General features: G+C 38.5%; 3 protein-coding genes across 5 annotated transcripts in view; 1 reads left to right on the top strand and 2 right to left on the bottom strand.

Moving 5' to 3' along the window:
* Nucleotides 1-8,769, bottom strand: part of EPRS1 (glutamyl-prolyl-tRNA synthetase 1) — a 37,262-nt gene extending 28,493 nt beyond the window's left edge. For all 3 annotated transcript variants that reach the window (XM_079299240.1, XM_079299239.1, XM_079299238.1), the window contains exons 1-4: nt 8,622-8,769; nt 6,376-6,460; nt 1,869-1,968; nt 216-372 (exon numbers count right to left, since the gene is read on the bottom strand). In XM_079299240.1, the coding sequence (XP_079155366.1) occupies nt 216-372; nt 1,869-1,968; nt 6,376-6,460; nt 8,622-8,667 (388 nt within the window). In that variant the 5' untranslated portion in view covers nt 8,668-8,769. The remainder of the gene's footprint in view (nt 1-215; nt 373-1,868; nt 1,969-6,375; nt 6,461-8,621) is intronic.
* Nucleotides 1-22,393, top strand: part of LOC306798893 (acrosin-like) — a 173,041-nt gene that overhangs the window by 78,128 nt on the left and 72,520 nt on the right. The window lies entirely within an intron of this gene.
* BPNT1 (3'(2'), 5'-bisphosphate nucleotidase 1) lies at nt 11,849-22,378 on the bottom strand. The gene is made up of 9 exons (XM_079297549.1): nt 22,185-22,378; nt 19,486-19,610; nt 17,440-17,544; nt 17,120-17,227; nt 16,527-16,575; nt 15,496-15,587; nt 14,366-14,563; nt 13,399-13,504; nt 11,849-12,225 (listed from the first exon to the last, which is right to left on the bottom strand). Exons 2-9 carry the CDS (start codon nt 19,600-19,602, stop codon nt 12,077-12,079), a joined length of 924 nt encoding a protein of 307 aa, XP_079153675.1. The 5' UTR covers nt 19,603-19,610; nt 22,185-22,378; the 3' UTR covers nt 11,849-12,076.

Below are 22,393 nucleotides of genomic sequence, written 5' to 3' on the forward strand. Positions count from 1 at the left end.
ATAAATTTCCAAATGTAACCACAATTTTAAAAAAAGAAATTGAGGATTTTCTAAGCTATACTATTGCCATCACTAATGATGCACAAGTCACAGCAGTGTGCATGACAGTACACAGTCACACAGCTAGGAGTCACTAGCATCCAAAAAAAGAAAAATCAGGGATTCCTGTTGCATATTGATTGCAAGCCAATGGAACAGAGAACATAAGCCAATACCTTTTAGTACAGCCCAGACACACAAGTCTGCAAGACTCAGAGAGTTTCCCACCAAGTAGGTCCTTAGAGACAGGCAGTGGTTGAGTTCTTGGATGGCTGAAGGGAACTGGCTGGCAGTGGATAATTTTGTAGCACTAAACTCCAGCCAATGGTCAATCTTGTTTGAAGGGACAAAAGACAGTTAGTTACTTAAGCAATGAGGATTAAGCTTGTTAAATAACTGAATAATGTACAATCAATCTAAAGACAGAACAGAAAGCATTAACAGCAACATTAGCATTAAATATTTCAGATCATTACGTATGTTCAAAGAATATTTAAAATAAATCATACAGAAAAATTCACCCAGAACTATACTAAATGATGAAATTTAATTTCTTCCTTCAGCAAGAATTCAAACTGCATAAACCATCAACTTTACTGAAGTTACTCCCATTGGTAATATAATAAGCAGTTCTTAGATATTTATCACACAGAGAATATAATAATTATCTCTCAGCTATTTAGATACTATATTTGTGACCTACTTCCTCTTCCTGGTGCTGCTACTAGTTAGTGCATTATTTTTCCCTCAGTCTCTATCTTTTTTACCTCATCTCCTTTTAGATTTGAGGAAATCAAACCCCTGCCCTTCACAAGTCCTACTCCTCTCTCCTGCAGAAGTCTCTTCCTGCAACTTTGCATGTAAACACACACAAAAAAAGTTAAGAATTAGGCTGGTTAATAATGTAGCCCTGTCTACAAACTGAATCCCTCAACCTTGCAAGTATCTCTTCTACTCCTCTGGTCCTATTTCAAGTGTTAAGTGTTCTGCAAACTGCAGTGGGAATCCTTCCAAAATTCAAGCCAACGTGGCAGGCACAGATGTAATTACAACCAGAATTCAGTTCAGTCATTTGCAGTTGCATGCCAAAATATGTGCACCACAAATGCAGCTGTCCCTGTACCTCTCCAAGCACAGTATTATTTTGGAAAGAGGCAAAAGTGAAAAGAAGTATTGTACCAGAAACACCAGCCTTGAAAGTGTGTTTGCTGAGATCTGGGCTTAACTTAAAAACAAAGGATTTGGACAGAAATTTCAAATAGCCACAAGGTAACTTACAGCTTTTAAATGCCTCACAGGCAAAGTACTAAGACAACACTTCTCTTGAGACCAGCTATGAGGGCTGAAGAGTGATTGAAGAGTGATTACCAGTCCTTCAATCCTTCCCCAAATTTCAGAGGAAATAAATTTCAATTTGTCTGCTAGTTTCAGTTATCAATTTAAAATTCAGCATAGGATTGATTATTCTGAGCTAGACCCAGGACAAAACTGGGGTCAGGATTTTGTCTATCATACACAGCAAAAACTACTTCAGGACTTCAATGCAGAGTAATAGACACAAGGTCAAAGAAAACAAACAAACAAAAAAAAAAAACAACCCCAAAACACCCTTCCCAACTTAGAACAGGCCAAAAGAGAAAAAGGGGAAAAAAAATATCCAAGAGACAAGAGTGTGATTCAAGGCCAAGATGGATGTGGCTTTGAGCAATCTGGTCTAGTGGGAAGTATCCCTGCTCATGGGAAATAAATGGTCCTTGGGGTTGGAAACAGATGGTCCTTAATGTCCCTTCCAACCCAAACCATGTCATGATTCTGTGACTCCTTCTCACCTCAGTGTGCTCCAACAGATTTGAGCCATACAAGCCAGCAGAGGCAGCAACTCGAGCCAGGTACCGAGCTATGGAATTCACATCAGTAAATGAAACTTGCCTAAAAACAGAGAGAGACAAGACAAAGGTATAGTAAATTACTACCTCCAGTCAGTTCAACTTTAATTGCACACACATAGCTGAAAAATGTGCAAAGCAAACACAAAATAACTTCCAGGTGAGCCAACAGGTACCAGAAGGAGGAAAAAAAACAAACAAAAAAACACAACCAACCAACAAAACCAAACAAACAACAAAAAACCCCCTACAACCTAGCACAAGAATAAATAAGTCCTTGCTTTTTTATGACAATATGGAATAAAAAGCTTCTATATATGAATTTTGTTTAGGCTGAAAATAAGACTCTGATTATTCTTTCAAATACTAAAACTCTCTCCATATCTGGCAGAATTCGTAAGTATAACAGGAGCTACAGATTTTACAGATTATGAGGAGCTAATCAATATTTGTTTTCTTTTCATAAAAGCAGGATGACTTTGAAGAGGATTCCTAGTGAATCAACAGAATAGAGAAGTCTTCAACATGGTTTTAAGGGCTAGTATTAGGGGAAAAAACCCTGTTCATTTGTTACTCACTTTCCTCAATTCACACTTCACAGAGACCATCCCCTGGTGAACAAACTTGCCTGCCTGTGTTTGTATTTTTTATCCAGCCTTCTCCAGATAACAGACTAATTTGAATTTGTTGTTCCTATTCTGCTTATGAAAGTTCCCAACAACCTGCAGAAGAAAGGCTCTCCAAAGGGAGTATTTCTTTATTTTCATGTCCCTTTTCTACATTATATACAGCATGAAAAAAAGCTGCACATTTTCAGAAATGTAGCTTACAGTTCATCTAAGACAAATTAATATTTACTAAAGAGCTTTGGAAGAAAGATGCATCAGAAGCATCAGTTCTCCAGATAATACTCATTTTTATTCTACAGTCCCACATAGATGCAGAATGCAAAGAAGAGCTCCAAGTACTTCTAAATCAAGCATTGATATCAACAAACGAGTCCCTGTAAGTGTTCTTTTGAACATTTACTCAATTTAATGGACTAAATGTTACATTAAATTAGTTAATTTCCAACTTGTCCAACCAAGGTTCAAATTGTGTTCTGTCAATATTCTCTATTTTTACCTACTGAGTCCTTTATAAAATGAAATGAATTCTAATAGCCCTCAAGCCTTGCAAAAATCAACAAAAGCTCTAAAAAGTATAATGAATGTACTTGATATATGAACAATTGTGTCCCATTTTTACTAGAAATGGACCAGACAGTCTCCTTAGGTTAATTGCAGTAAAATCTAAGGAATGTAGTTCATTAGGAGGGGTTTGTTTGCTTGTTTTTAATTGTCCTTGCTTTCCAAGAATCCAGGATGCAGTGTGTATATATATATATATATATATATATATACATATTTATGTATATATGATCCATAAAATATAACTAAAACCAGAGTCACAGTAGCATGTTTAAATTACACAAAGTGTGTCCTGTTCTAATTTCCCACTATCAGATTTTAAGGAAGCTTTTTTAAACTGAGAAAAATGAAACATTTCCAATACATTTTCACTTGAAAAGTCTGTGAAATGCACTTTTATTGTTTTGACTAGTTCATACAAAAACAAATACCCTTTGATTACTCAAGCAAAACTGAATGCATGCATGAAGTGGGAAATGTTACTCTGAGTAAAACCTTAGTTATGTTTCCAAAGTTCTTATTTTCTTCAGGAAAAACAAAATACTCCCACCTAAATATCACCTAAATGGAACACTTTGGAAAAGTTTAAAAGGCTCTTTGCTAACTCCAGGGCCAAGTAAGGAAGAATGAATAGGGACAATGCAATGTTACAGGCAAACAGTGGCTATTGAGAGTGACATAAAATGCCACATAATTAAACACCAGGGCAAATATTCAAGAAGACAAGATGGGGAAAAGGGACCAAAAAAAAAAAGCAAACACAAAATACAAAAAAAAAAAAAAAAAACAAAACACAATTTTTTTTCAATCATAATAAATCAATATTGAATTGATTTGTAAAAAGCTTTGCAGAATGGTTGGATTGATCTGCCTAAGAAGAATAACTACTCTGAAATGTGTATGTGCTCACCATACAAAACACAGAAGTTGTACTGCAGTTTGTTTTCTGACAAGACACAGGTACACCAAAACTCTCCATAAAGCCATCAGCACTTAGCAAAGTGGTTTGTTTAGGAGCCATTATTAGGTGAAGTTTTGAAGCTAAGGGTTCAAAAACAACCTTCAAAATAAAATTCATCATCTCAATCAAGTGATGAACCTTCCACACAGCTAGCTGACAGCTGTTTCAGCTTGTTAGCTGAAAATTTTGACACCAGATTTTAACTGAGCTTCAAAACAGAACCTAGAAGAATCACAAATACAATGTTCCTTCCTGTTCAATTGAAGTAATTAGAACTAATGGATTCCCCCTCCCCCTCCAAAAAAAAAAAAAAAATTCAAAACATCCCAAGTGGTTTTCACATCATGCCAAAACAAGATGCTTCAGCAGAACTGATGCCATGAAGTCCATTTACCAAAAGCATTAGTTGAGATATGAGTTCAGCTGATGCCTCTCACATTGCAGATATACTTTTAACAGACTTTAAGGTAGAGAATCAATTTTTAAAATGATTGTACAACCAAGCAAGGGAAAATTAATGCAATATTGAGGTCTGGAATAACTTCTTGAACATAAGCCAATGCCAGGGAGGAGAGGACACTAACACACAAAAATTTCCATCTGATGGGACCTTGATTCTAGACATTATCCTCCTGGGGCCAGAGTGCAGAAGAAGAGTGTTTGCTTTACATTTCTGACAAATTCCATTGCAGCCAAAATGAACAGTTTTGCAATGCAGTAGAAAGAAGGCATGGTAACACTAAATTATTTAATGAAATAAACATTATTTCAAAGCCAACTATATACATTTAAAATATTCCAAGATTGTTTTCATGTGTCACAGGAGTATATCCATATATTGCAATATATACTTCCATACACTGCCTAAACTGTCAAAGTAAAACAAAAGCTAAATCTAGCTAAGGGGAAAACTTTCTCCTGCAACTAAAAAATTAACTTTCTATATTATATAAGCTGTAACCCACATATGCAAAACACACACTGAAGAATATTAAAGCTGCACCAATTAAATCCCAACACAGCCTGTCACATTTCTCTTGCTTTAATGCAAAACCACAAATTCAATGCCATCACCAGGCACAGCAGAAGACAACATGCACTATTTGCAACCAATAAAACAACCATGACTGAAGACTGTGAATTTCCCTGTACTTTGATCATTTGCAAATGTAAGTACATAGCAACAAGCTCTTTACCTAATATTAGAAGACATGGAAATGCTCAGTTGGTGTTAATTTATGAGGAGCAAGTCAGTAACTGCAATACAAGATGAAATTTGTTGCTTTTATAGCCATTCTACAGACAAGCAGGTATTCCAGTTTATGATGCACTGGTGGCTTTAACAGCATCTTCTGCTGAATTAGCTCACAAAAGGAGAGTTTGTCAGCAAGTCTGTGAACAATAGATTCCCCTCAATCTTAAAAAAAAAAATCAGTGTTCAAAAACAACAGTTATAATCAGTAATTCCAAACTCATCAAGGTGTTACTATAAGTTACAACTGCAATACTCACATGTACAAATATGCTCCTTACTGTAGATACTAAATGCCAGAGTTCCCATTGATATATCTGACAGCAAGATCTCTCCTCTTGATACATCCATATGTTGTAACTGATATGGAACTGAAAATGACACTGCAGCCAACTGCTGCATTGTTCCCATAACTAACAGTGTTGGTCCTTTATTTCTGATAGGCATTTGATCTTACTCAGATTGTAAAAACCATCTTTATGCCCCAAAATTGAAATTATCCATTCCAATGGCAGAGTATTTTTAGAAGGACAGACAATACATTATTACAAAAAATTCCAATATTCTTTCTACAGTGTGCAAATGGGTACACTGGATAGCACAGTACAATTAATTAGCACTTTCCTGAGATAACATCATGCCTTTGCTTATACACACACAGGAGGGAGCCTAAAATAATGTCATCTAAACATTGAAATTTCAGTCCACCCCACATGTGCAAGTCCAAGGAATCTTATATATAAACCTCTCAAACATAAAATGGCCCTGCTGCACCACAAGAAGTCCTAAACAGTAAAGTGACTGGTATAGTATAATTTATTATACATAGGTATGTGAATAAAATGATTTTTTTCCATAAAGATTTAGTTCAGAATATACCATAAATGTTTTGCCTGTGCTACAGAGACATCAGTAACGCAGTGATGAATAAAACTTTATTTTTTTTTCTTCTTCCTCCTACCTCAAAAGGTTACTGTCAATGTTACAACCATGTGATTTTTAAAACTGCTGACCCAAAGCCAGAAGGAGAGATGCAAAGTCACTTACTCGGACACAGAGAGGATGGTTTCTTTGCCTTCTTGCACTGAAATTTCAACATCATTCTTCACATGCTCCACTGTCAGCAAAGCTCCTTGAAAAGACAAGAGAAAAAAAAACTGAACTTCCTTCCAGGAGAGATACCTTGCATAGTTACAACCAACCAGTTTCATCTCATATCCACTAGGACCAGGTGACTGAACCAGCTCCTTCAACTAAGAACGTCCAGGGACATGAAAAAAAAATCAATGTTCAGTCTCAAATACAAGAGGTTTCTTCTTGGCAATCTTTACAGCTTCAAATTGAGTGTCCAGCACACAGTGATCTGCAGTGAACTCAGCAAGTGTCACACAAAAATGTCAAGACATTTTTGCTTCCCAAGGGTATGGTAAAAATTAGTCAGTATCTGAGGAGAATGTTATCAAAAAGCTCTTAATTATTAATGTACTCCATCCCAGCCCTGACACAGTGTCAAAGGAGATCAATTACTGAATATACCAGGGCATTCTCAACAAGGATGAGACTATTTTTAACGTGATTTAAAGTTTATGAAAAGATTAACCATTCAAAACCAAGAAACTTCATCCACGTAAAAGCTCAGAAAGCTTACACAGGGTTTTCATAGTTCACCAGTGGCAGTAAAAAAGGGTCTCCAGAAAGAAAAGAATTACTGAAGTTTTTAGGCTACACCATTGATTGGAAGACAGCTCTGCCCAGATTGGAAGAGGCTTGATGCAAACCTGCTCAGATCTCGAGGCTCTACAGCACGACACAGCAGCTCAAACAAAGCACTGAGCTCACTTGGCTGCGTTTCTGCACTGGCTCTGCTCCAGAGTCAGCCTGCTGAGCACAAGCAGAGGAGCTTGTGTTCTTCAACTTTGCTCAGAAACATGTACAAAGGCAGCAAGCTTTAGCATAGGCAATCCAGCCAAAGGACTGTACTCTAGGTCTGGAAAGACACCTAACCTGTTAGAGGCTCTGTAGTGTGCTGTGCACTTCATCCTCCCTAGAACAACGCTCCAGCTACCAAGGCAGGTGATACTATAAGCTATTAATACACTGGCCTAAATACAAACCACTGGAGCTAGGAATTCCCTAGCTCTCATCTCTGCTCAGCAGAGATGGCAGCATTAGAAGTAAGTCAAAGTTCTTCTCATCCCTCAGCTCTCCACCTGTGAAATTCAGGGTGACAATGCTTATGCAATACTTCAGTAACACACGTAAGTATTTTAATAACATGCATGGAGATGCTTTGAAAATGACTAGTATTATGTGCACCAAGCTATGTAATTAATGCTGATGACATTAAAAACTACTACACTTTTGCCACTGCACAGCAGACATGATGAAGAGTATGAAGTAGGGATGAGTAAGATGAGTGTGCTTGTCTCCTTGATATAAACGTTTCATCTGTAATATGCAATATTTCTGATACAATCATGCAATCACCTGAAATAAGCCTCCAGTGTCACTCACCAGCTATCAAAGAAAATAAGCCCCTAAACCTGATGTTAATCATGATTCATACTGCATCATTTTCTTTTCTGGCAAATCAGTATAAACAACTATCAGGAGAAATTTTATTTAAAATTTATATGTTTTTATACATTGAATCAGTAGTCATGCAAACTCTGAAATGTGTACGGGAATAACAGCAAGAAAAAGAAATCAGTAAATGAAGAAACAATCAATAAATGAAGAATAGGAAAAAAATTATTTTGGATAGCTATAAGGAAATTGAGAAATTTTACGGAACATATATAAAAGATTGTTTCCAGATGGATGGAAGCGTAATGAAGGAGGTAAGATGTAAGAACATTTTTAAAGGAAAAAAAAAAAAAAAATAGAAGGGCAGTGAGCAACCGAGAAAGCAAGATTTCACAGTACAACTTGGAGCCAGCTCCCCAGAGAGGAATTTCAGGAGCAGAGCAGTGAAAATGACAGACAGCAACGCACGGGCAGTGTGCGCTAGGGCTGCCTTGGGCACTCAGCCTGCCGAGCCAGCCGTGCCGGGCTCTGCCCGAGCAGCTGCCGGAGGGACCCGCACTGGGCACAGCGCTGCAGGGATGCGAAGGACGAAAGAGGAGGAATGGGAAGCAGGACGAGCCCGGGCCCCGGTGCCGCCCGGCCACGGCCGGCGCCGCATGATGCAACACGGGCGGGAGGGAGCGAGGCAATGAGGGAGGCAGGGCGGGGACAGAGCCCCGCCGAACCCCCGGCAGAGCGGGATCGGGGCGAGGCCCGGCCGCACTTACCGAGCGGGGGACTGCCCGCGTCCACGGTGAGGCTGAGCGCCGCCATTCCCGCCGCCAGCGCCGGAACCGAGGGAGCGGCGGGGCGGGGCGCGCAGCGCTGCCAGCTCGGCAGGGGCCGGCGCGGCCGGCAGCTCCCGCCCCGGGGCGGGGAAGCGCCCGTCACTTCCGCGGGATCGCGCGGCGAGGGCGCTCCGTGTGTGCCTGGCCGTGGTCAGTCCCGCAGCCTGCTCGGGCAGGCCGAGACGAGGGCCGAGGGACCGGCCGGGTGAGGGCCGCCCTGCCCTCAAGCGGAGGCAGCCTGTGCCGCTTCCCTTCTCACGGCTGCTCCTGCACCGTTTTCTGCGTCGTGTCGAGTCCCAAACACATCGGAGCACGGCTGCGCGTTTGTAGTACGGTGCTCTCACTCCTCTGGTTCTGTAGGATGCCACTCGTTAAACTCCTTGGCAAACGTGCGAATTTTGCAGCGGGTCAAAGAGTCCTAGAATATCCCGAGTGGGGAGGGAGGCGCGAGGATCACCGAGTCCGACTCCTGGCGTGGTCCAAACCCTTTGGAACTCCGGCAGGCTTGGCACTGTGACCCCTTCACTGGAGAGCCCGTCCCAGTGCCCAGCCACCTTCTGGAGCCTTGGAATGAATTACAAAACGCTGCGTCACCGGGTTTTCACAGGAGACTGGCTCAAATTCACTTTGTTGCAAGGACAATGCAGTGTCACCGTGATCTTTTGCCCCCATCTATTTTATAGCTGTTACTGTAGCACTTAATGTGCTAACAGAGACATTATGAAATGCTTGATTGGTGAACCTGTGCTTTTTGTGCAGCAGAGGTAGTGGTATAGCCAGAGCATGACTGCACCTTATGTGCTGGTTTTTATGCTTGATGCCTGCTGCTCGATTTAATCTCAACTTTCCTCACTCTTCTCTTGTGTTAGCAGTTCTACAGTTTCTGTAAGCAAGCTGATACATGCTGTGTGTTCTGCTCTCATTCAGGTAACTAAATGAGCAGACAGAAATTATAGAAGAATTAGAGGCTTATGCTGAAGAGATTTTCAAACCTATGGCACATTTCAGATGAAAAATAAGGTTATAGAGGCAATAGATGAAGATTACTAACAGTGGGTTCTGTCCTTTGTATTTTAATGATTGCATGGAAAGAAAAATTAAGGCAGGTCTTTGGCTGAGTTATTCTACATTTTATCTTAACACTTTTCCAAATTCATGTGCAGATTTTGCTGGGACTGCTACAGCATGCATATCAAAGAAGCCTGTATAAGACAAAGGTGAAAATTATGTATAACAAAGAGTGAAATCACTGCACTTGCTATGTGGTTCAAACTTTGGTCACAATCAGTATGTGGAATGACTAAACTTATAATGGGCCAAAATATGAAGAAGGTTCTAATTAAAGCAGGCTGAATCTGCCTTGCATGCTCTTACCAGTTATGCAATTGATGGGAGAGAAGAAAGGTAGGCTTTAGATCAAAGGATTAGAAGCACACATTGTTCCTATATATGCAGCTCTAATCCAGTGCCATGGTAGGATGAGGTAAATGCTAATCTTGCTAATTTATCTGTAAATGTTAGGCTAAATAACCTCACTAAGGAAGAGATTCCTTAGATTCTGTACTTTGTGTGCACATGGAGAGACAGGAACACTTTAGCAAGAGTTTCCTTGTTCATATCTTTTAGTGAAGTCATATTGGTGCTACCCTACTATGAGGAAACAACCTAATCTAAGGACTCTACATGAAGCAGAATTGTTGAAGATCTTGTGTGATGACAGAAGAAAAAAGTAACTTGAACACACTGTAGAAAACGGAATTTCAAAACTTTCTTCTGGATGGAAAACAACTTTTTGTACCTTGAGGCACTCATTTAAAGATAGTTTGAGTGGATGAAGAGTGTAGTTATTTAGAAGACCTAATCTTGTGGGCAGAGAGGAAGTGAGAAAGGCTACTTTGGCATTCACTGTGCCAGCAGAGGGTAAGGAAAGAAAATCCTGTGGCAGAGCTTAGGGATTCAGTCTTTATGTAAGCAAACAGCTGTGTTCAGACACCTTCCCTTACATCACCTGCCTGAGAACCTGATATATGCCACTCTTTTCTCTACACAGAGAACAGAAAGAAAAGCAAATCTTTGTGTTGTCTGCTGAAACTGGCATCTCTCAATGGTATGCCTCTGTATGTGTCACACTGTTAGGGAAAATAAGGCCCTAGGACTCCTTCACTTGAGATTAAGGGACTTGAGTCACAACATCTGGAGAAAAGAAGGGGCACAGACACCTCACTGGTTCAAGAACCTAATTCCAAAATCCTAAATTCAGCTTGAAGAGACTTCAAAAGAGTTTGGCTAAGTTTCCAATTTTAGCTAGTCTGATTCTCTTTTGTGTTCAAGTGGACTGGGCAGTAGAATCCTGCTTTCCTAACAGCCACACCTATGGGAAAACTGACTGAAACAGGATGTCCAGTTTCAAAGTTAATTTTAGGTGATCTTGGCCTTGTTCTCTCCCCTTCTTGTAACATGCCTGTGTTCCACTCGAGAGGGAAGTGGTACTGTCAACTTCCTTAACTCTGGGGCTGTTGGAAAGGCACCTGGTTTATTTCAGAATTTGGATGTGGAAAATGTCAAGGTCTAGCATTTCTGTTATTCCCAAGTATGCCAAAGTAACCTTGACTTTGGATGCCTAAAGTGCTCCAAGACTGCAGTGGCATAAACCCTGACAAAGGCATTTCAAATCATCACAGAGGTGCTAGGAGCTCCTGCCTCTGTCATGCTTCCTTGAGTTCCCAACTGAGCTGTCCTGAACCTTGCTGAATGTACATTTCACTGATCCTCAATGAATCCAGTGATCCATGAACCCTCATTTGAGATTTCCAGGCCCAGATGAATTCTGTCCTGCCTCCTGCAAAACTCAGACAACCCAACAAATAGCAGTCTTGGCCATCCCAAAACTCAGTGCAGATGCAAAAAAATTCAGATGCACTTCTAAGAATCAAAACTTGTAGCTTTATAACAAATGGGCTCATTCATCCAGGCAAATCCTTAGTCCCTTTGTAATTAACACAATAACCCTTAATGACAACAAAAACCATTAAGCAAAATCAGGTACATGACTTTACATGATTTTGTGACCAGAATATGAAGATGATTTTTGATTTGCAGTGTTATGATTAACAGTATATTGCACACAGTCATGAGGAGGCAAAACTCCCAAAGAATATAGAAAACAATTACTGAAGAAATGTGACTGCTTTGATGTTGTCTGCTCAACACATCCAAACAATCTGATCCAACAGATGCTTAGAGATTCTGTAAAATTCTGAAATTATTGAACACCTTACTGAAAGAATTCAGTTCAGATCCTATGAAACAGAATTTCAAGCTCAGTCATCTTCTTCCTGTCTTTTTCCAAGCTCATTTTCTCAGCCTTCCAGGCCAAGTGAAGACTCTTCCCTGCTTTAAGGCACAAGAGATTCTTTCACAGTGTTTGGAATACGACTGGCATAGTAGTCATAATTTCTCAAAGTGGCAAGGACCCCAGCTGAATTCATGTGTTTCACCTCCTTGTTATACTGAAATGAATTTCCACGGATATCAGTTAATTTGCCTACAAAAAAGAAAGAAAATTTTTAAAAATCCAGCAAAAAGGAGTTGGAGTCTATTAGTTCAAGTGAAATAACTAAAAGCAGTCTTTGTGGTACACATGCCTGTCTTCAGATGTGAAGTATCTTTGCTTCCAGTTTAAGTACAACAGGTTTTATATTGACTGAAGTCAAATAGCTAGTGGGGTTATTTTTTTCCAACAATACTTAAATTCTTTGTGTCTCAGAAAAAGGAAAACATGTTTCTCTCATGGATTACTTAAAATACTAGCTGAGGAGCTTTTACATTGGCCATTGACAAGCAACAAAGAAAAATCCTCAGTTCAAGTAAAAAGCAGGGTAAATCTATACCACAAACTCTAAAATAATGTAGAAACACCTCAGCTGGTTTTAAATGAGATTTTAGAAATCACTTAACAAGGGCAACACAGATCTCTATTCAAGCTTTAACCAGGGGACTCCTACCTACCCAAAAGGCTAAATACAGCATTCTGCTGCCCCAGATTGGTTGGGTTGCTTTGTGCTTGAGCTAACCCTGTTTAAAACCATCCCAATTATGAACACTACAGACTGCAGAGGAGTTCAATAGTGTCATTATGAAGCCTGTTATCCTTGCTTGACAGAATTTTGGAATCAAACCCCATAATTTTAGCATATGGTGGCAAAAGGCCTATGAATGTGAAAAGAAGAATTTAAAAAAATAATACTACTTCAAATCCTCAGTAGTGATTCTTTTCATAACTTTTCAGCCCCTTAGCCCCTAGATAAGTGAAGTGTCTCATGTTGGCTGGAGACCAGCAATTCTATTGAATTACATGAATGACTCAATTTTGGAGTTTGTACATCCAGAAAACAACTGCATAATTTGACCTATTTTTGTCGGTTTAAAGAATCCAGTGTCCACATATTACATAACATGTTACTAATTATAAACTACTATACTCAATTAGTAGGACAGCAGATTTTGCTGTGAGATAGTAGCCAACAGAAAAAAGAAAAAAAGGGCATTTGCTTTGAAAACATGAAAATGAATATATTCCAAATTTGGGGATTTGGCTTTTTATATATGTGACAGTTATTGAAACATGTATTGTAATTTTTCTTTCAATGGAAAGCATAACTCACTTCAAATTAATGCAGTTTCACTTACCCTGGAACTTTGAATGCTATGAACTTACCTCCCACAGCATGTAGGATAGCTTCAGGTGCACATGTATCCCACTTCTTGCACCCAGGACTGGCAAATACATAAGCAGATGCTTTGCCTTCTATGAGCTGAATGACCTGTTAACGGAGTTGCAATCATTGCAAAGGATCAAGGCATTTAGAAATGGGTAGAAATAACACCAGGAAGTGGTGATTAAATCTGTTTATTTAAGTACTGATAGTCAAGAAAGGAACACCAGCCATTTCCTTATTGATATTACAAAAATGTATTAAGATTTAGAAGCTATACTGTATCACCATTCCCAATTCAATAGTTTTGTTGTTATAAATACAGTCCATAGGATGAAAATCTGCTCTTAGTTTCAGAACCAAGAATTCCTTTCTTGTGCAAGTGAAAAAAAAAAATGAAGTGGAAACTATATATATGTTGTTTTAGTACCATTTTGGGCCTTGCACGGGTTGGAGAAAAGAGATGAGAGGGTGTGTTTTAGACAGCTATGACAAAACTAAGCTTTAAAACCTGTACCAAATGAGTGTTCCCTGTATGCAGAGAAATTTGGTACAGGGAATATCACTGTGTGCTTGTATTTTTGTCCTTTTAAATGTGTTGCTGGATAGGTGGAACAAAAGCTGCATTAACACAAACAGGAGGACATGTCTACTAATTGAGATTAAACTGAATTCCCATTTAGTCATTCTGGTCTTACAACTGTTTATTTTCACCCCTAAAAACAGAATACTGATAGATAGACTTCAGCCATGACCAGCATGGCCACTGGTACAAATACACCTGTTCCAAATTCTCTCAACCTCACAGCAGACTGAATGCTAGGAAGAGAAGTTGTGCTGGGAAAGGTGGAGGAAGTCTCTCCTGTATATTCATGCAAGTAAGAAAATTATTTATTTCAAAAGTATTTTTATTTTTTCTTCCAAAGGTGCCACCTCCCATTAAAAACAGAAGGTTTGGGGTTTTCATACCTTGTTTCCTGCTCCTCCAACTCTGATGACATGGTCTGGGTTCAAGGCAGTGATGCACTCATTCACCAGGGCACTGCTGTGGGAGCGGGTGGTAACCACGATGTGCTTGCCAGCAGGTGCTTCTGTCAGCTGAAAGCCAAAGGCACCCATGCCCAGCACTCCCCAGATGGTCCTGCCCAGCACTGCATTAGCTCCTGCCTACAGAAAGGCACAGTGATGGTTAATCACACTGATCAGCAGTTAAAGCACAAAGGGAAAGGGCTACCTAGATGCATCTTGGCATATCACGAGTATAATATTAATACTGGGCTGTACATTTAAACAGTGGCACTTAAAAATAACTACTCTGGAGCCCAGAGTGAGAAACTGGCTCTCTTTGCCTCTTAAGGCAATGACATCACTGACCCTTTTCTTATCTGTGACATTGTGATGGTGCATTACATCAAGTCTTCAGTGACTGGCAGATTAATATTTGTGTATTTCTGTACTTGTGATACATGTCACACAGAACATGATAGCATTACATCAGCTCAAGGGCTTTTCTTTATACTCCAATAAGTTTAATTCATCAGGCTGCATCATGAGCTCCCCCCAATAACACTGAAATAATCTCCAAATGTGTAAATGCCTGTAGGTTTGCCATCCTGACTTTTACCTGAAGCCTGGCATGGTACACTCTATCCCAGCTGTCAGTGACAATTTATGTATGCTTGGTTTATTTAGGGCTGCAGATTTATGGCAGTTACTATGCACTGCAAATGCACCCATTGCATGGATTTACTAAAGAATTTCTAGCAAAGACTGCAACACCACTGATCTGTACTTGTTTTACAGTAGTAACTTTATAATGGCTTTAGTAATTTGCACAGTAGATATGTAATATATGTTGTATTAGTGCATTACACCAGCCTCATGATTCAGTATAGTTGTTAGTAAGTTCCTGACATTCAGTTCCTGGAAACCAATGTTTAAAATTATATATATATTGAATTAAAAAGCCCCAATACCTTATATTACAACATTAATGCCACTACATGCCATTTTTCAGTTGAAAGTGTGTTAACTGAAATAGCTTAGGAGTAACATTTAGAATTCACACAATGCTTCTAAATGAATCAATGATTTAATACCTCATAGTTGTAATATGGCTGGTTAATAACTCCTGCTATTGCTTTGCCTCCATAGGCAATTCCAATAAGGACTGTTACATGGTCAAGGAGACCTGGACAGAAAAAGAGAAAGATCTTAATAAAAACATAAATCTTCAGTAAAAGTCCACAAATCAATATGCAGGGTGCTATCTTAAAAATGCAAATACTAATCAGGATTCTCAGATGTTGATATAATTTTTAGTCATTTAGTCTTGAGGTCTGCTAAAAAATGGCCCAGATATAGTTCTTTTAATAGAGTAATGTTATAATTAACACATCATGAAAAGGAAGTTTAAAGATACAACTACACAGCAGTATATGATGACATTCTTTTGTAATTGTGGTGGGAGTTCTTTAATGCTATTCAAAACTAGCAATTTGTTAACAGTAGTACATCTCTTTCCCCAAAAAGGGGAAAAAATCTGCCTCAAATATTTTACATTAATCAACTAAAAGATGCATTAGGAGGCAAAAGTGAGGTTTCAGCATATTGTTTCTTGGAGGCTTTTCTTTTTAGTTTTCTTTCATTTTAGGGTCTATGGCTAGAAATTAGGCTTTGCTGAAAACAGTTTCTTCCTATAATCAAGGAATTTGTGGGAGGATGTTTGTTTCATTTTGAAAGGGCTACAAGTACAGCTGTGGTATTTGGGTTGTTTCAGAGGATGATGTAAATATAATTCAGCATATTCCTGTGTGAAGGGGGCAGATTTAGTCCTTCAATTCAAAGATGTGCAAAACTGTAAATTTGACTAAAAACTGAAGACAACCTGCCAGAATCAAAGGCAGCTCTTTGCATTCTGAAATGATAAAATGGACAGCACTCAGGAATATTCAGTACTGGTTAGAACTAAATGGAATTAATAAATACTTTTCAAGAACTCAAAAACTACAGAAACATCAGCTTATGAAACCATATTGTAAGTAACTTAAATTATAAAACTATCTACATGTATATACTGCTTTATTATATTGATATTTTTTTAATCAAAATTAAAAAAAAAAAATCAAACCTTCAGTGTACTCCTTGGTTCCATCCAAGGGATCAACCCATATTACAAGCTTTAAGAATAAAAAAAAAACCAAAACAAAAATTAACAAATACAAATCTTGTAAGTTACCAAACAAACTATATCTTTTACTTTGGTGCTTTTATTTCCTTACAGTAGTAAGGAAATAAAGAGATCCAAAGTCTTAACAATATATGATGACGCCTGTAATAGTATTTTACAACAAAAGAAAAAAAAGCTTAAAAATTGAATGGAAAGCTTCAAAATTGCTGGAATGTCACAGCAAATCTCTTAATAGAAGTATGAAGGATTAAACTGAAATGGAAAACAAGATTACTTTCTTATGTCCAAACTAGATTCCTGCCAAATTAATTAGAATCACAAACTAGAAGAAGCCAATTTCCATTTCCCATTACTGCACACAGGAGCATGAAGCATTTGCAGCTCTGGAGGTGTGAGTCTCCTGACTACATTTAAAAATAAAAGAAAGGGCAACATTGAAAAAGCCTTTCTTCACTGTACACTCTTAGCTAAAATCAGAAAGTAGTATAGATAATGTAAAATATGAGAACATAAGCCTAGCATTACCACACTACCTCTTCCTCTTTAATTCCTGTGTACTGAGCAGGACAAGGTTTCTTCAGTATTTCTTCACAGTGACCATCTTCAATTAAATCCTCAGTTACATCATCAGTGGGCAGTTCCTAAAAAAAGAATTCTCAGAATTATTAGAAAAATGTTTTGGACTCATCTCATGAAATTAAAAGATAAAATGGGATGGAAATACCTTTGCTTGTTGCCTTGTGAGTTGGTTTATTTTAATTAAAACTGATGTCTTCCTTAAGCCAGCCAAAGCAAATTCTAGTGTAAACTACAGCAAGATAAACTGTGAATATGAAATAAAGCAGGAACTTACTTCTTCTCCTATGATGGTCACCTTGGGAAACTTCCTTGCCAGGGAAGCACAAATGCTCATTTGTACCAGTCTGTCAGCTTTGGTCTGCAAGTCATTGGGTCCAGCCTGTCCAAGAGAGGAGAGGAATTTGTGTACTCCAAAATACACCAGCACAGTGCTCCATACAGCACTCTGAATATCTACTTGTAATGAAAAAGAAGTCTAATTTGGTAAATCTGTAACCCAGTAAGCGACCTTGTGAGAGGCAGGCTAAAAACTGCAAGAAGCAGAGTTTTCTGTGCACACCAGAGCTAATACAACAGGATTTGGTGCCCCAGAGTGACATGAAAAAATTACTGCAAGCCTTCCCAATGTTGTATAGCCAAACATACATTGCTACATGTGTTACAGTATTTTCTTAAATGTTAATAATTTGCTACATCTGAAAGTGGGTAACTTATTAACATTTTTTTCACCCTTTAGGTCCAGAAACAGAATCCCAGTAAGAAATAAGTCTGTTAGTACTGGAATTTATAAAGACAGTTAATCTAAGATTTGCATCTTAGTTGAATCAAAAATTTTATCTGCTTGTATCTTTGCTGACAACATGAAAAGTGTTTTATCCAGCTACAGAAATTAGCCCTATCCATTTAGAATCATATTATGGGTTAATTTTTGCACACTCAAAACTAGTCTGTCCCATAGTGCTAATTTTATGAAACTTGATCTTTTTCTTTGAAATTTCTCTCTCATCCCCTAATTAATTTGGTTAAAATCTGAGTTTAGACTCAGTAAGATCAAGTTTATTTCAGAGAATGTCCTTTGTTCCAGGATATGAACCCAATAAAACAGTATAAGTATAGACAAAAACCTACCCAGTGGGGAGGAAAGTACAAGCACTACAAAGAGAAGCAATATAAATGGAGAGCTTAGAGTTGACTCAGGTAAAGAAAACTCTAGATATCAGGAGAGGAAATAGCTAAAAACTCAGCTGTCCTTGAACTAGATAAATGGATGGGAGGTCACTATGTTGAGAGAAAAGGTGTAACATTTCCTTTCCAGATGTTCTAAAGCTTTCAGTAAGGCCAGTTGGAATTGGTCTTAGTGTTTGCTGGCTGCAGAAAGAGAATGAATGAGAAGCAGCACTTTTGTTCTGCATCTTTTCCCATCAGACTGCAAAATAGAGGCACATGCAGAGGTTCTCTTGCATTCTTCCTTCAGCAGCTAGCTTTGGCAAGAAGCTTGCAGGAATTTCAAGATCTCTAATCCCTCAAGCAGGAACTTCTTCTGTTGGTCATTGCTTTCAATCTAATTTTGTGTGTTGTACTATTCATTCTTCGAAAAACTTAAACATATGTATAACCAGTCTTACTTAGAATCAGTATCATCTATTACTTTTGATCATTTTTGAATAATGTAAATACCTGCAGTACCTTCAGTGTAAAGACTAAAAATGATATATATATTTAATAAAGCCCATAATATTGTTACATATCTGTAAAGCTAGAATTAACTTCACAAGATCCTGGCTCAGCAGTGCAAGTTAATAAATTACAGCAAATTAAGAACTTTAATACCTGTTTTCTTTTTAGAATTAAATCTGAAGCTCTGAATTTATTTTGAAAGCTGTGATTTATAATAAAATAAGAAGTTATTTTTTGTTTTAGAAAATCAAACACTAATTTTTTTCTAAACCAAAATTCATTAAGGGCACAGTATTTTAAGCTGTACTAAGAATGTTAGAACTTGGGCTTAGAAATTAACAGGAAATATACCTTATTAGAATTTTGAGGTGCTATGCAAACCTTGTGTTTTCTGAGGGAAATCAGGACATAATTACAGTATTTCTTTTAAATGTACAAATATTGTTCAGAAGTACTGATCAAAAGACACTTCTCTAGGGCTGTTTTAATCCTTTAAACAGGAATATTTGTTGTAGGTGGTAGTGAGGGAGATGAAGGCTGTATTTCCTCCCACAATTGCTGATTTTTAAAAATACCACCTTGACTTGTATCTAACTCAGGATTAACATGTGAAATTCAACTGGAACAAAGTAAAAGGTAATACCTTCTCCACTATGCCCAGATCTCCTGCAGACATCACATTTCTAACAATTGTTGCAGCTTTTTCTGCAACAGAATATGCTGAGGCCACCACACGCATGAGGAGAGCTGGAGAAGCCATGCTGAATGCTGAAAAGAAACAGAAACAAACTTGAACATTTCTCTCCTCAGGAGAAGAAAAAATGTAAAGTATTTTACCTAACAAATTCAAACAGATGCAATTAAAACCGAGTGGAAAGGAAAAAGTGGGTCACTGCCAGTTAGTGGCAATGAGGTGAGCTTTGGATTTTTTTAAAAATACAATTAACAAACACAAGGATGTAAAACTATTGTAGACAAGATCTTGCAAAAATCCATGTTCTGTCTGATAGTGAACCTGGTTCTTACTAAAATAAAATGACATCAAAAAAGAACAACAGCAGCTGCAGAAACTCTTGTCATAAATATTAAGAAAAAGAAGAGTCTACACACAGTACTCATTTTTTGCACACTTTGAACATAAGTTAATTTCTTCAGAATTGAACCTACAGTCAGTTTGTGCCCAGAACTTAGGCACAAGACTACCAGAGAGGATGACATCAACAACTTCACTTACTATTCCCCTTCAACTATAAAAAAGGGGTTTGTAGATGGCCAAGTGAGTACACAAAATAGGTTATTGATATTCTTCCTATTGCATTGTCTTCCTCATCTGTTCCCCAGCACAAACCAGTGCAATTCACTGGGCCTTCATTTACCAAGTAGAATAACTATCACCCTTGGAAAGGCTGGCATTCCTCCCAGCTTTTCTTCAGCTCAGGAAAAGGAAGTATTGATAACCACACTGCAGGTTTTCAAATGCAAATCCAATTGCTTTTTATGTTTTCCTATCACTTGTTTCTGTCTTCCAAGGAAAACACTTGAGCATAGAGCCAGACAAAATACAAAAGAACTCACTGATCACTCACACAAAAGAAGATATATTATGGGGGAAGTAATACAACAATCATATCATAAATATTGCAATTGCAGCAAGTACTGCTTAAGTGGCAATGGGTCATTATTTCCTTTCTTCCTTGACAAATCAAGTTCATGGCTGTTCACAAAACAGCAATGTCAGAGCTGTCAGGACTCCAAATTTAGGTAATTTAAGAACTTTTTGAGCACTTTAGTAACACCATACCTGTACTAGCAAAGTCAGAAGCACTCTGAGGCTGAAAGAGTAGAGTGACTATGCAAGCACATTCAAAAAGCACAGTTGCTAATATTAATTATTAGCTGATGGATGGGAGCAAAGTGCTCTGGAGCTCTGTGGAATAGCCAAAGTCCATACTCAAAGTATCCCTGAACAGGTAGCAATGGTTACAGAGGAAATTTTGGAAATGCTACCTGTGGCAAAAAGCAGCACTCAAATAAGTGAAAGTTGCAGAACAAATATGTATCACAACACATGGAAAGCCATATACTATTTCAAGTCTATACCATCATGTGAAATAAGTTAACAGGAAGGAAAATAGGTCATTCCATAATGAAAATATCTGGAATATCTGAGAAAGAGTTAAAAAAGTAGCATATTAGATGGGAAGTGTGGATTAAAGAATTGAAATTAATTATCAGATGAACATAATTAATATTTTAGCTTCTCATAAAAAAGTCATTTGACCTTTTACTGTACATTTGATTCTGCTTCATAAAATGAGATGAAAACTTAATTGTTTTAAAATCTTGACTACTTTATGTTCATATAAAGTTTCAAAATACTCAGAAAACAATACAGAAATACTATCTTGGATTCTTGAACCTTGATCCAAGGTGTTTCTTGGGTACATTTTTCTTGACCATACTTAATGCAAACAAATACACTTTCTGTGGTGAACTTAGAATCTCCTGGCAAACCTTAAAATTAAAATATTTTCATGAAAAAATAAGGTTTACTAAAAGAAACTAAAACGAGAGGTTCAACACCCCTTCCTCATCACTCTGGAGTAATTGCCTAATGAATTGCAAAGCATTTTATTATGCAAAGGTGCCTTAAATTTTTATAAGTCTCCATCTCCAGTGTGGCACATCTTCTGGTATGAGACCTTTTTGATTAGTTAATGAATGCAGTATTTGCCTCTAAGTTCTTCACTTCCCTCCTTTCTTCTAGCCCCCAGGAACCAAACTGTTGAATGGTCTTGACAAATCAGCCTATTTTGATACCTACTAAAATCAGTGATTCTCCAATTCTTGTTCTACTTTTTAATTCTGATGTATGCAAGTACCACAGGCTGACAGCAATTAATTTAACAAAGCACACGACCGATCTGTTGATGGTTCTCGTTCAGTCTCATTTACGCAAACTTCCATTTTCCAAATTTATGATTTTGTCTGATGAAACGAGAAGGTGGACATCACACCGAGCATGTCCTTAAATCCAAATGCTAAGCCATGACTTTTTTCTTGGAAATCTTCAATGCCTAAGTGACTAGAGCTGCCTATTTTTTACAGTAAACTTCGGCCCACGCTAGTGAAAGATAAACTTTCCATTATGTAAGGGAGCAATATTTACCGAGCAGCCGGGTCCTGGGGTGGGAATCCCACCGCGGCTCCCTGCAGACCTCCAAGCGGGAAAGGGCCGCGCTACCTCATTTCACCACAGAGAAAAAAAGAAGGGAAGCTGTTCCTGCTTCTCCTGCCGTGACTATTCCCGGTGCAAAGCCGGGGATGGCGGAGCCAACTCACCGTGCCCAGCCTCGCTTTTCCCTGGATCTCCGCCGCCCCCCGCGGCCCAGCGCGGACCGTGCCCGCAGCGCACCGCGACCTCCTTCAACGAGGGCTGGCCGGCTCCACCAACCCACCCCGGAACACGGCAAATCCTGCCGGCTCCACCAAATCACCCCGGAACGCCCCGAATCCTTCCGGCTCCGGGCGGGGCTCCGGGCGGGGCTCCG

The sequence above is a fragment of the Erithacus rubecula genome, assembly GCF_903797595.1.
Source record: "Erithacus rubecula genome assembly, chromosome: 2".
Lineage (NCBI taxonomy): Eukaryota > Metazoa > Chordata > Aves > Passeriformes > Muscicapidae > Erithacus > Erithacus rubecula.

What these genes read in the sequence shown, in the direction of transcription:
- BPNT1 (XM_079297549.1), bottom strand. Translation starts at nt 19,602, where the DNA reads ATGGCTTCTCCAGCTCTCCTCATGCGTGTGGTGGCCTCAGCATATTCT. An exon ending in AGCCATATTACAACTATGAG is followed by an intron (nt 14,564 to 15,495) that starts GTATTAAATCAT and finishes GCCTTTCTGTAG; the next exon opens with GCAGGAGCTAATGCAGTGCT. An exon ending in TATCCTACATGCTGTGGGAG is followed by an intron (nt 12,226 to 13,398) that starts GTAAGTTCATAG and finishes TCTTTTTTGTAG; the next exon opens with GCAAATTAACTGATATCCGT.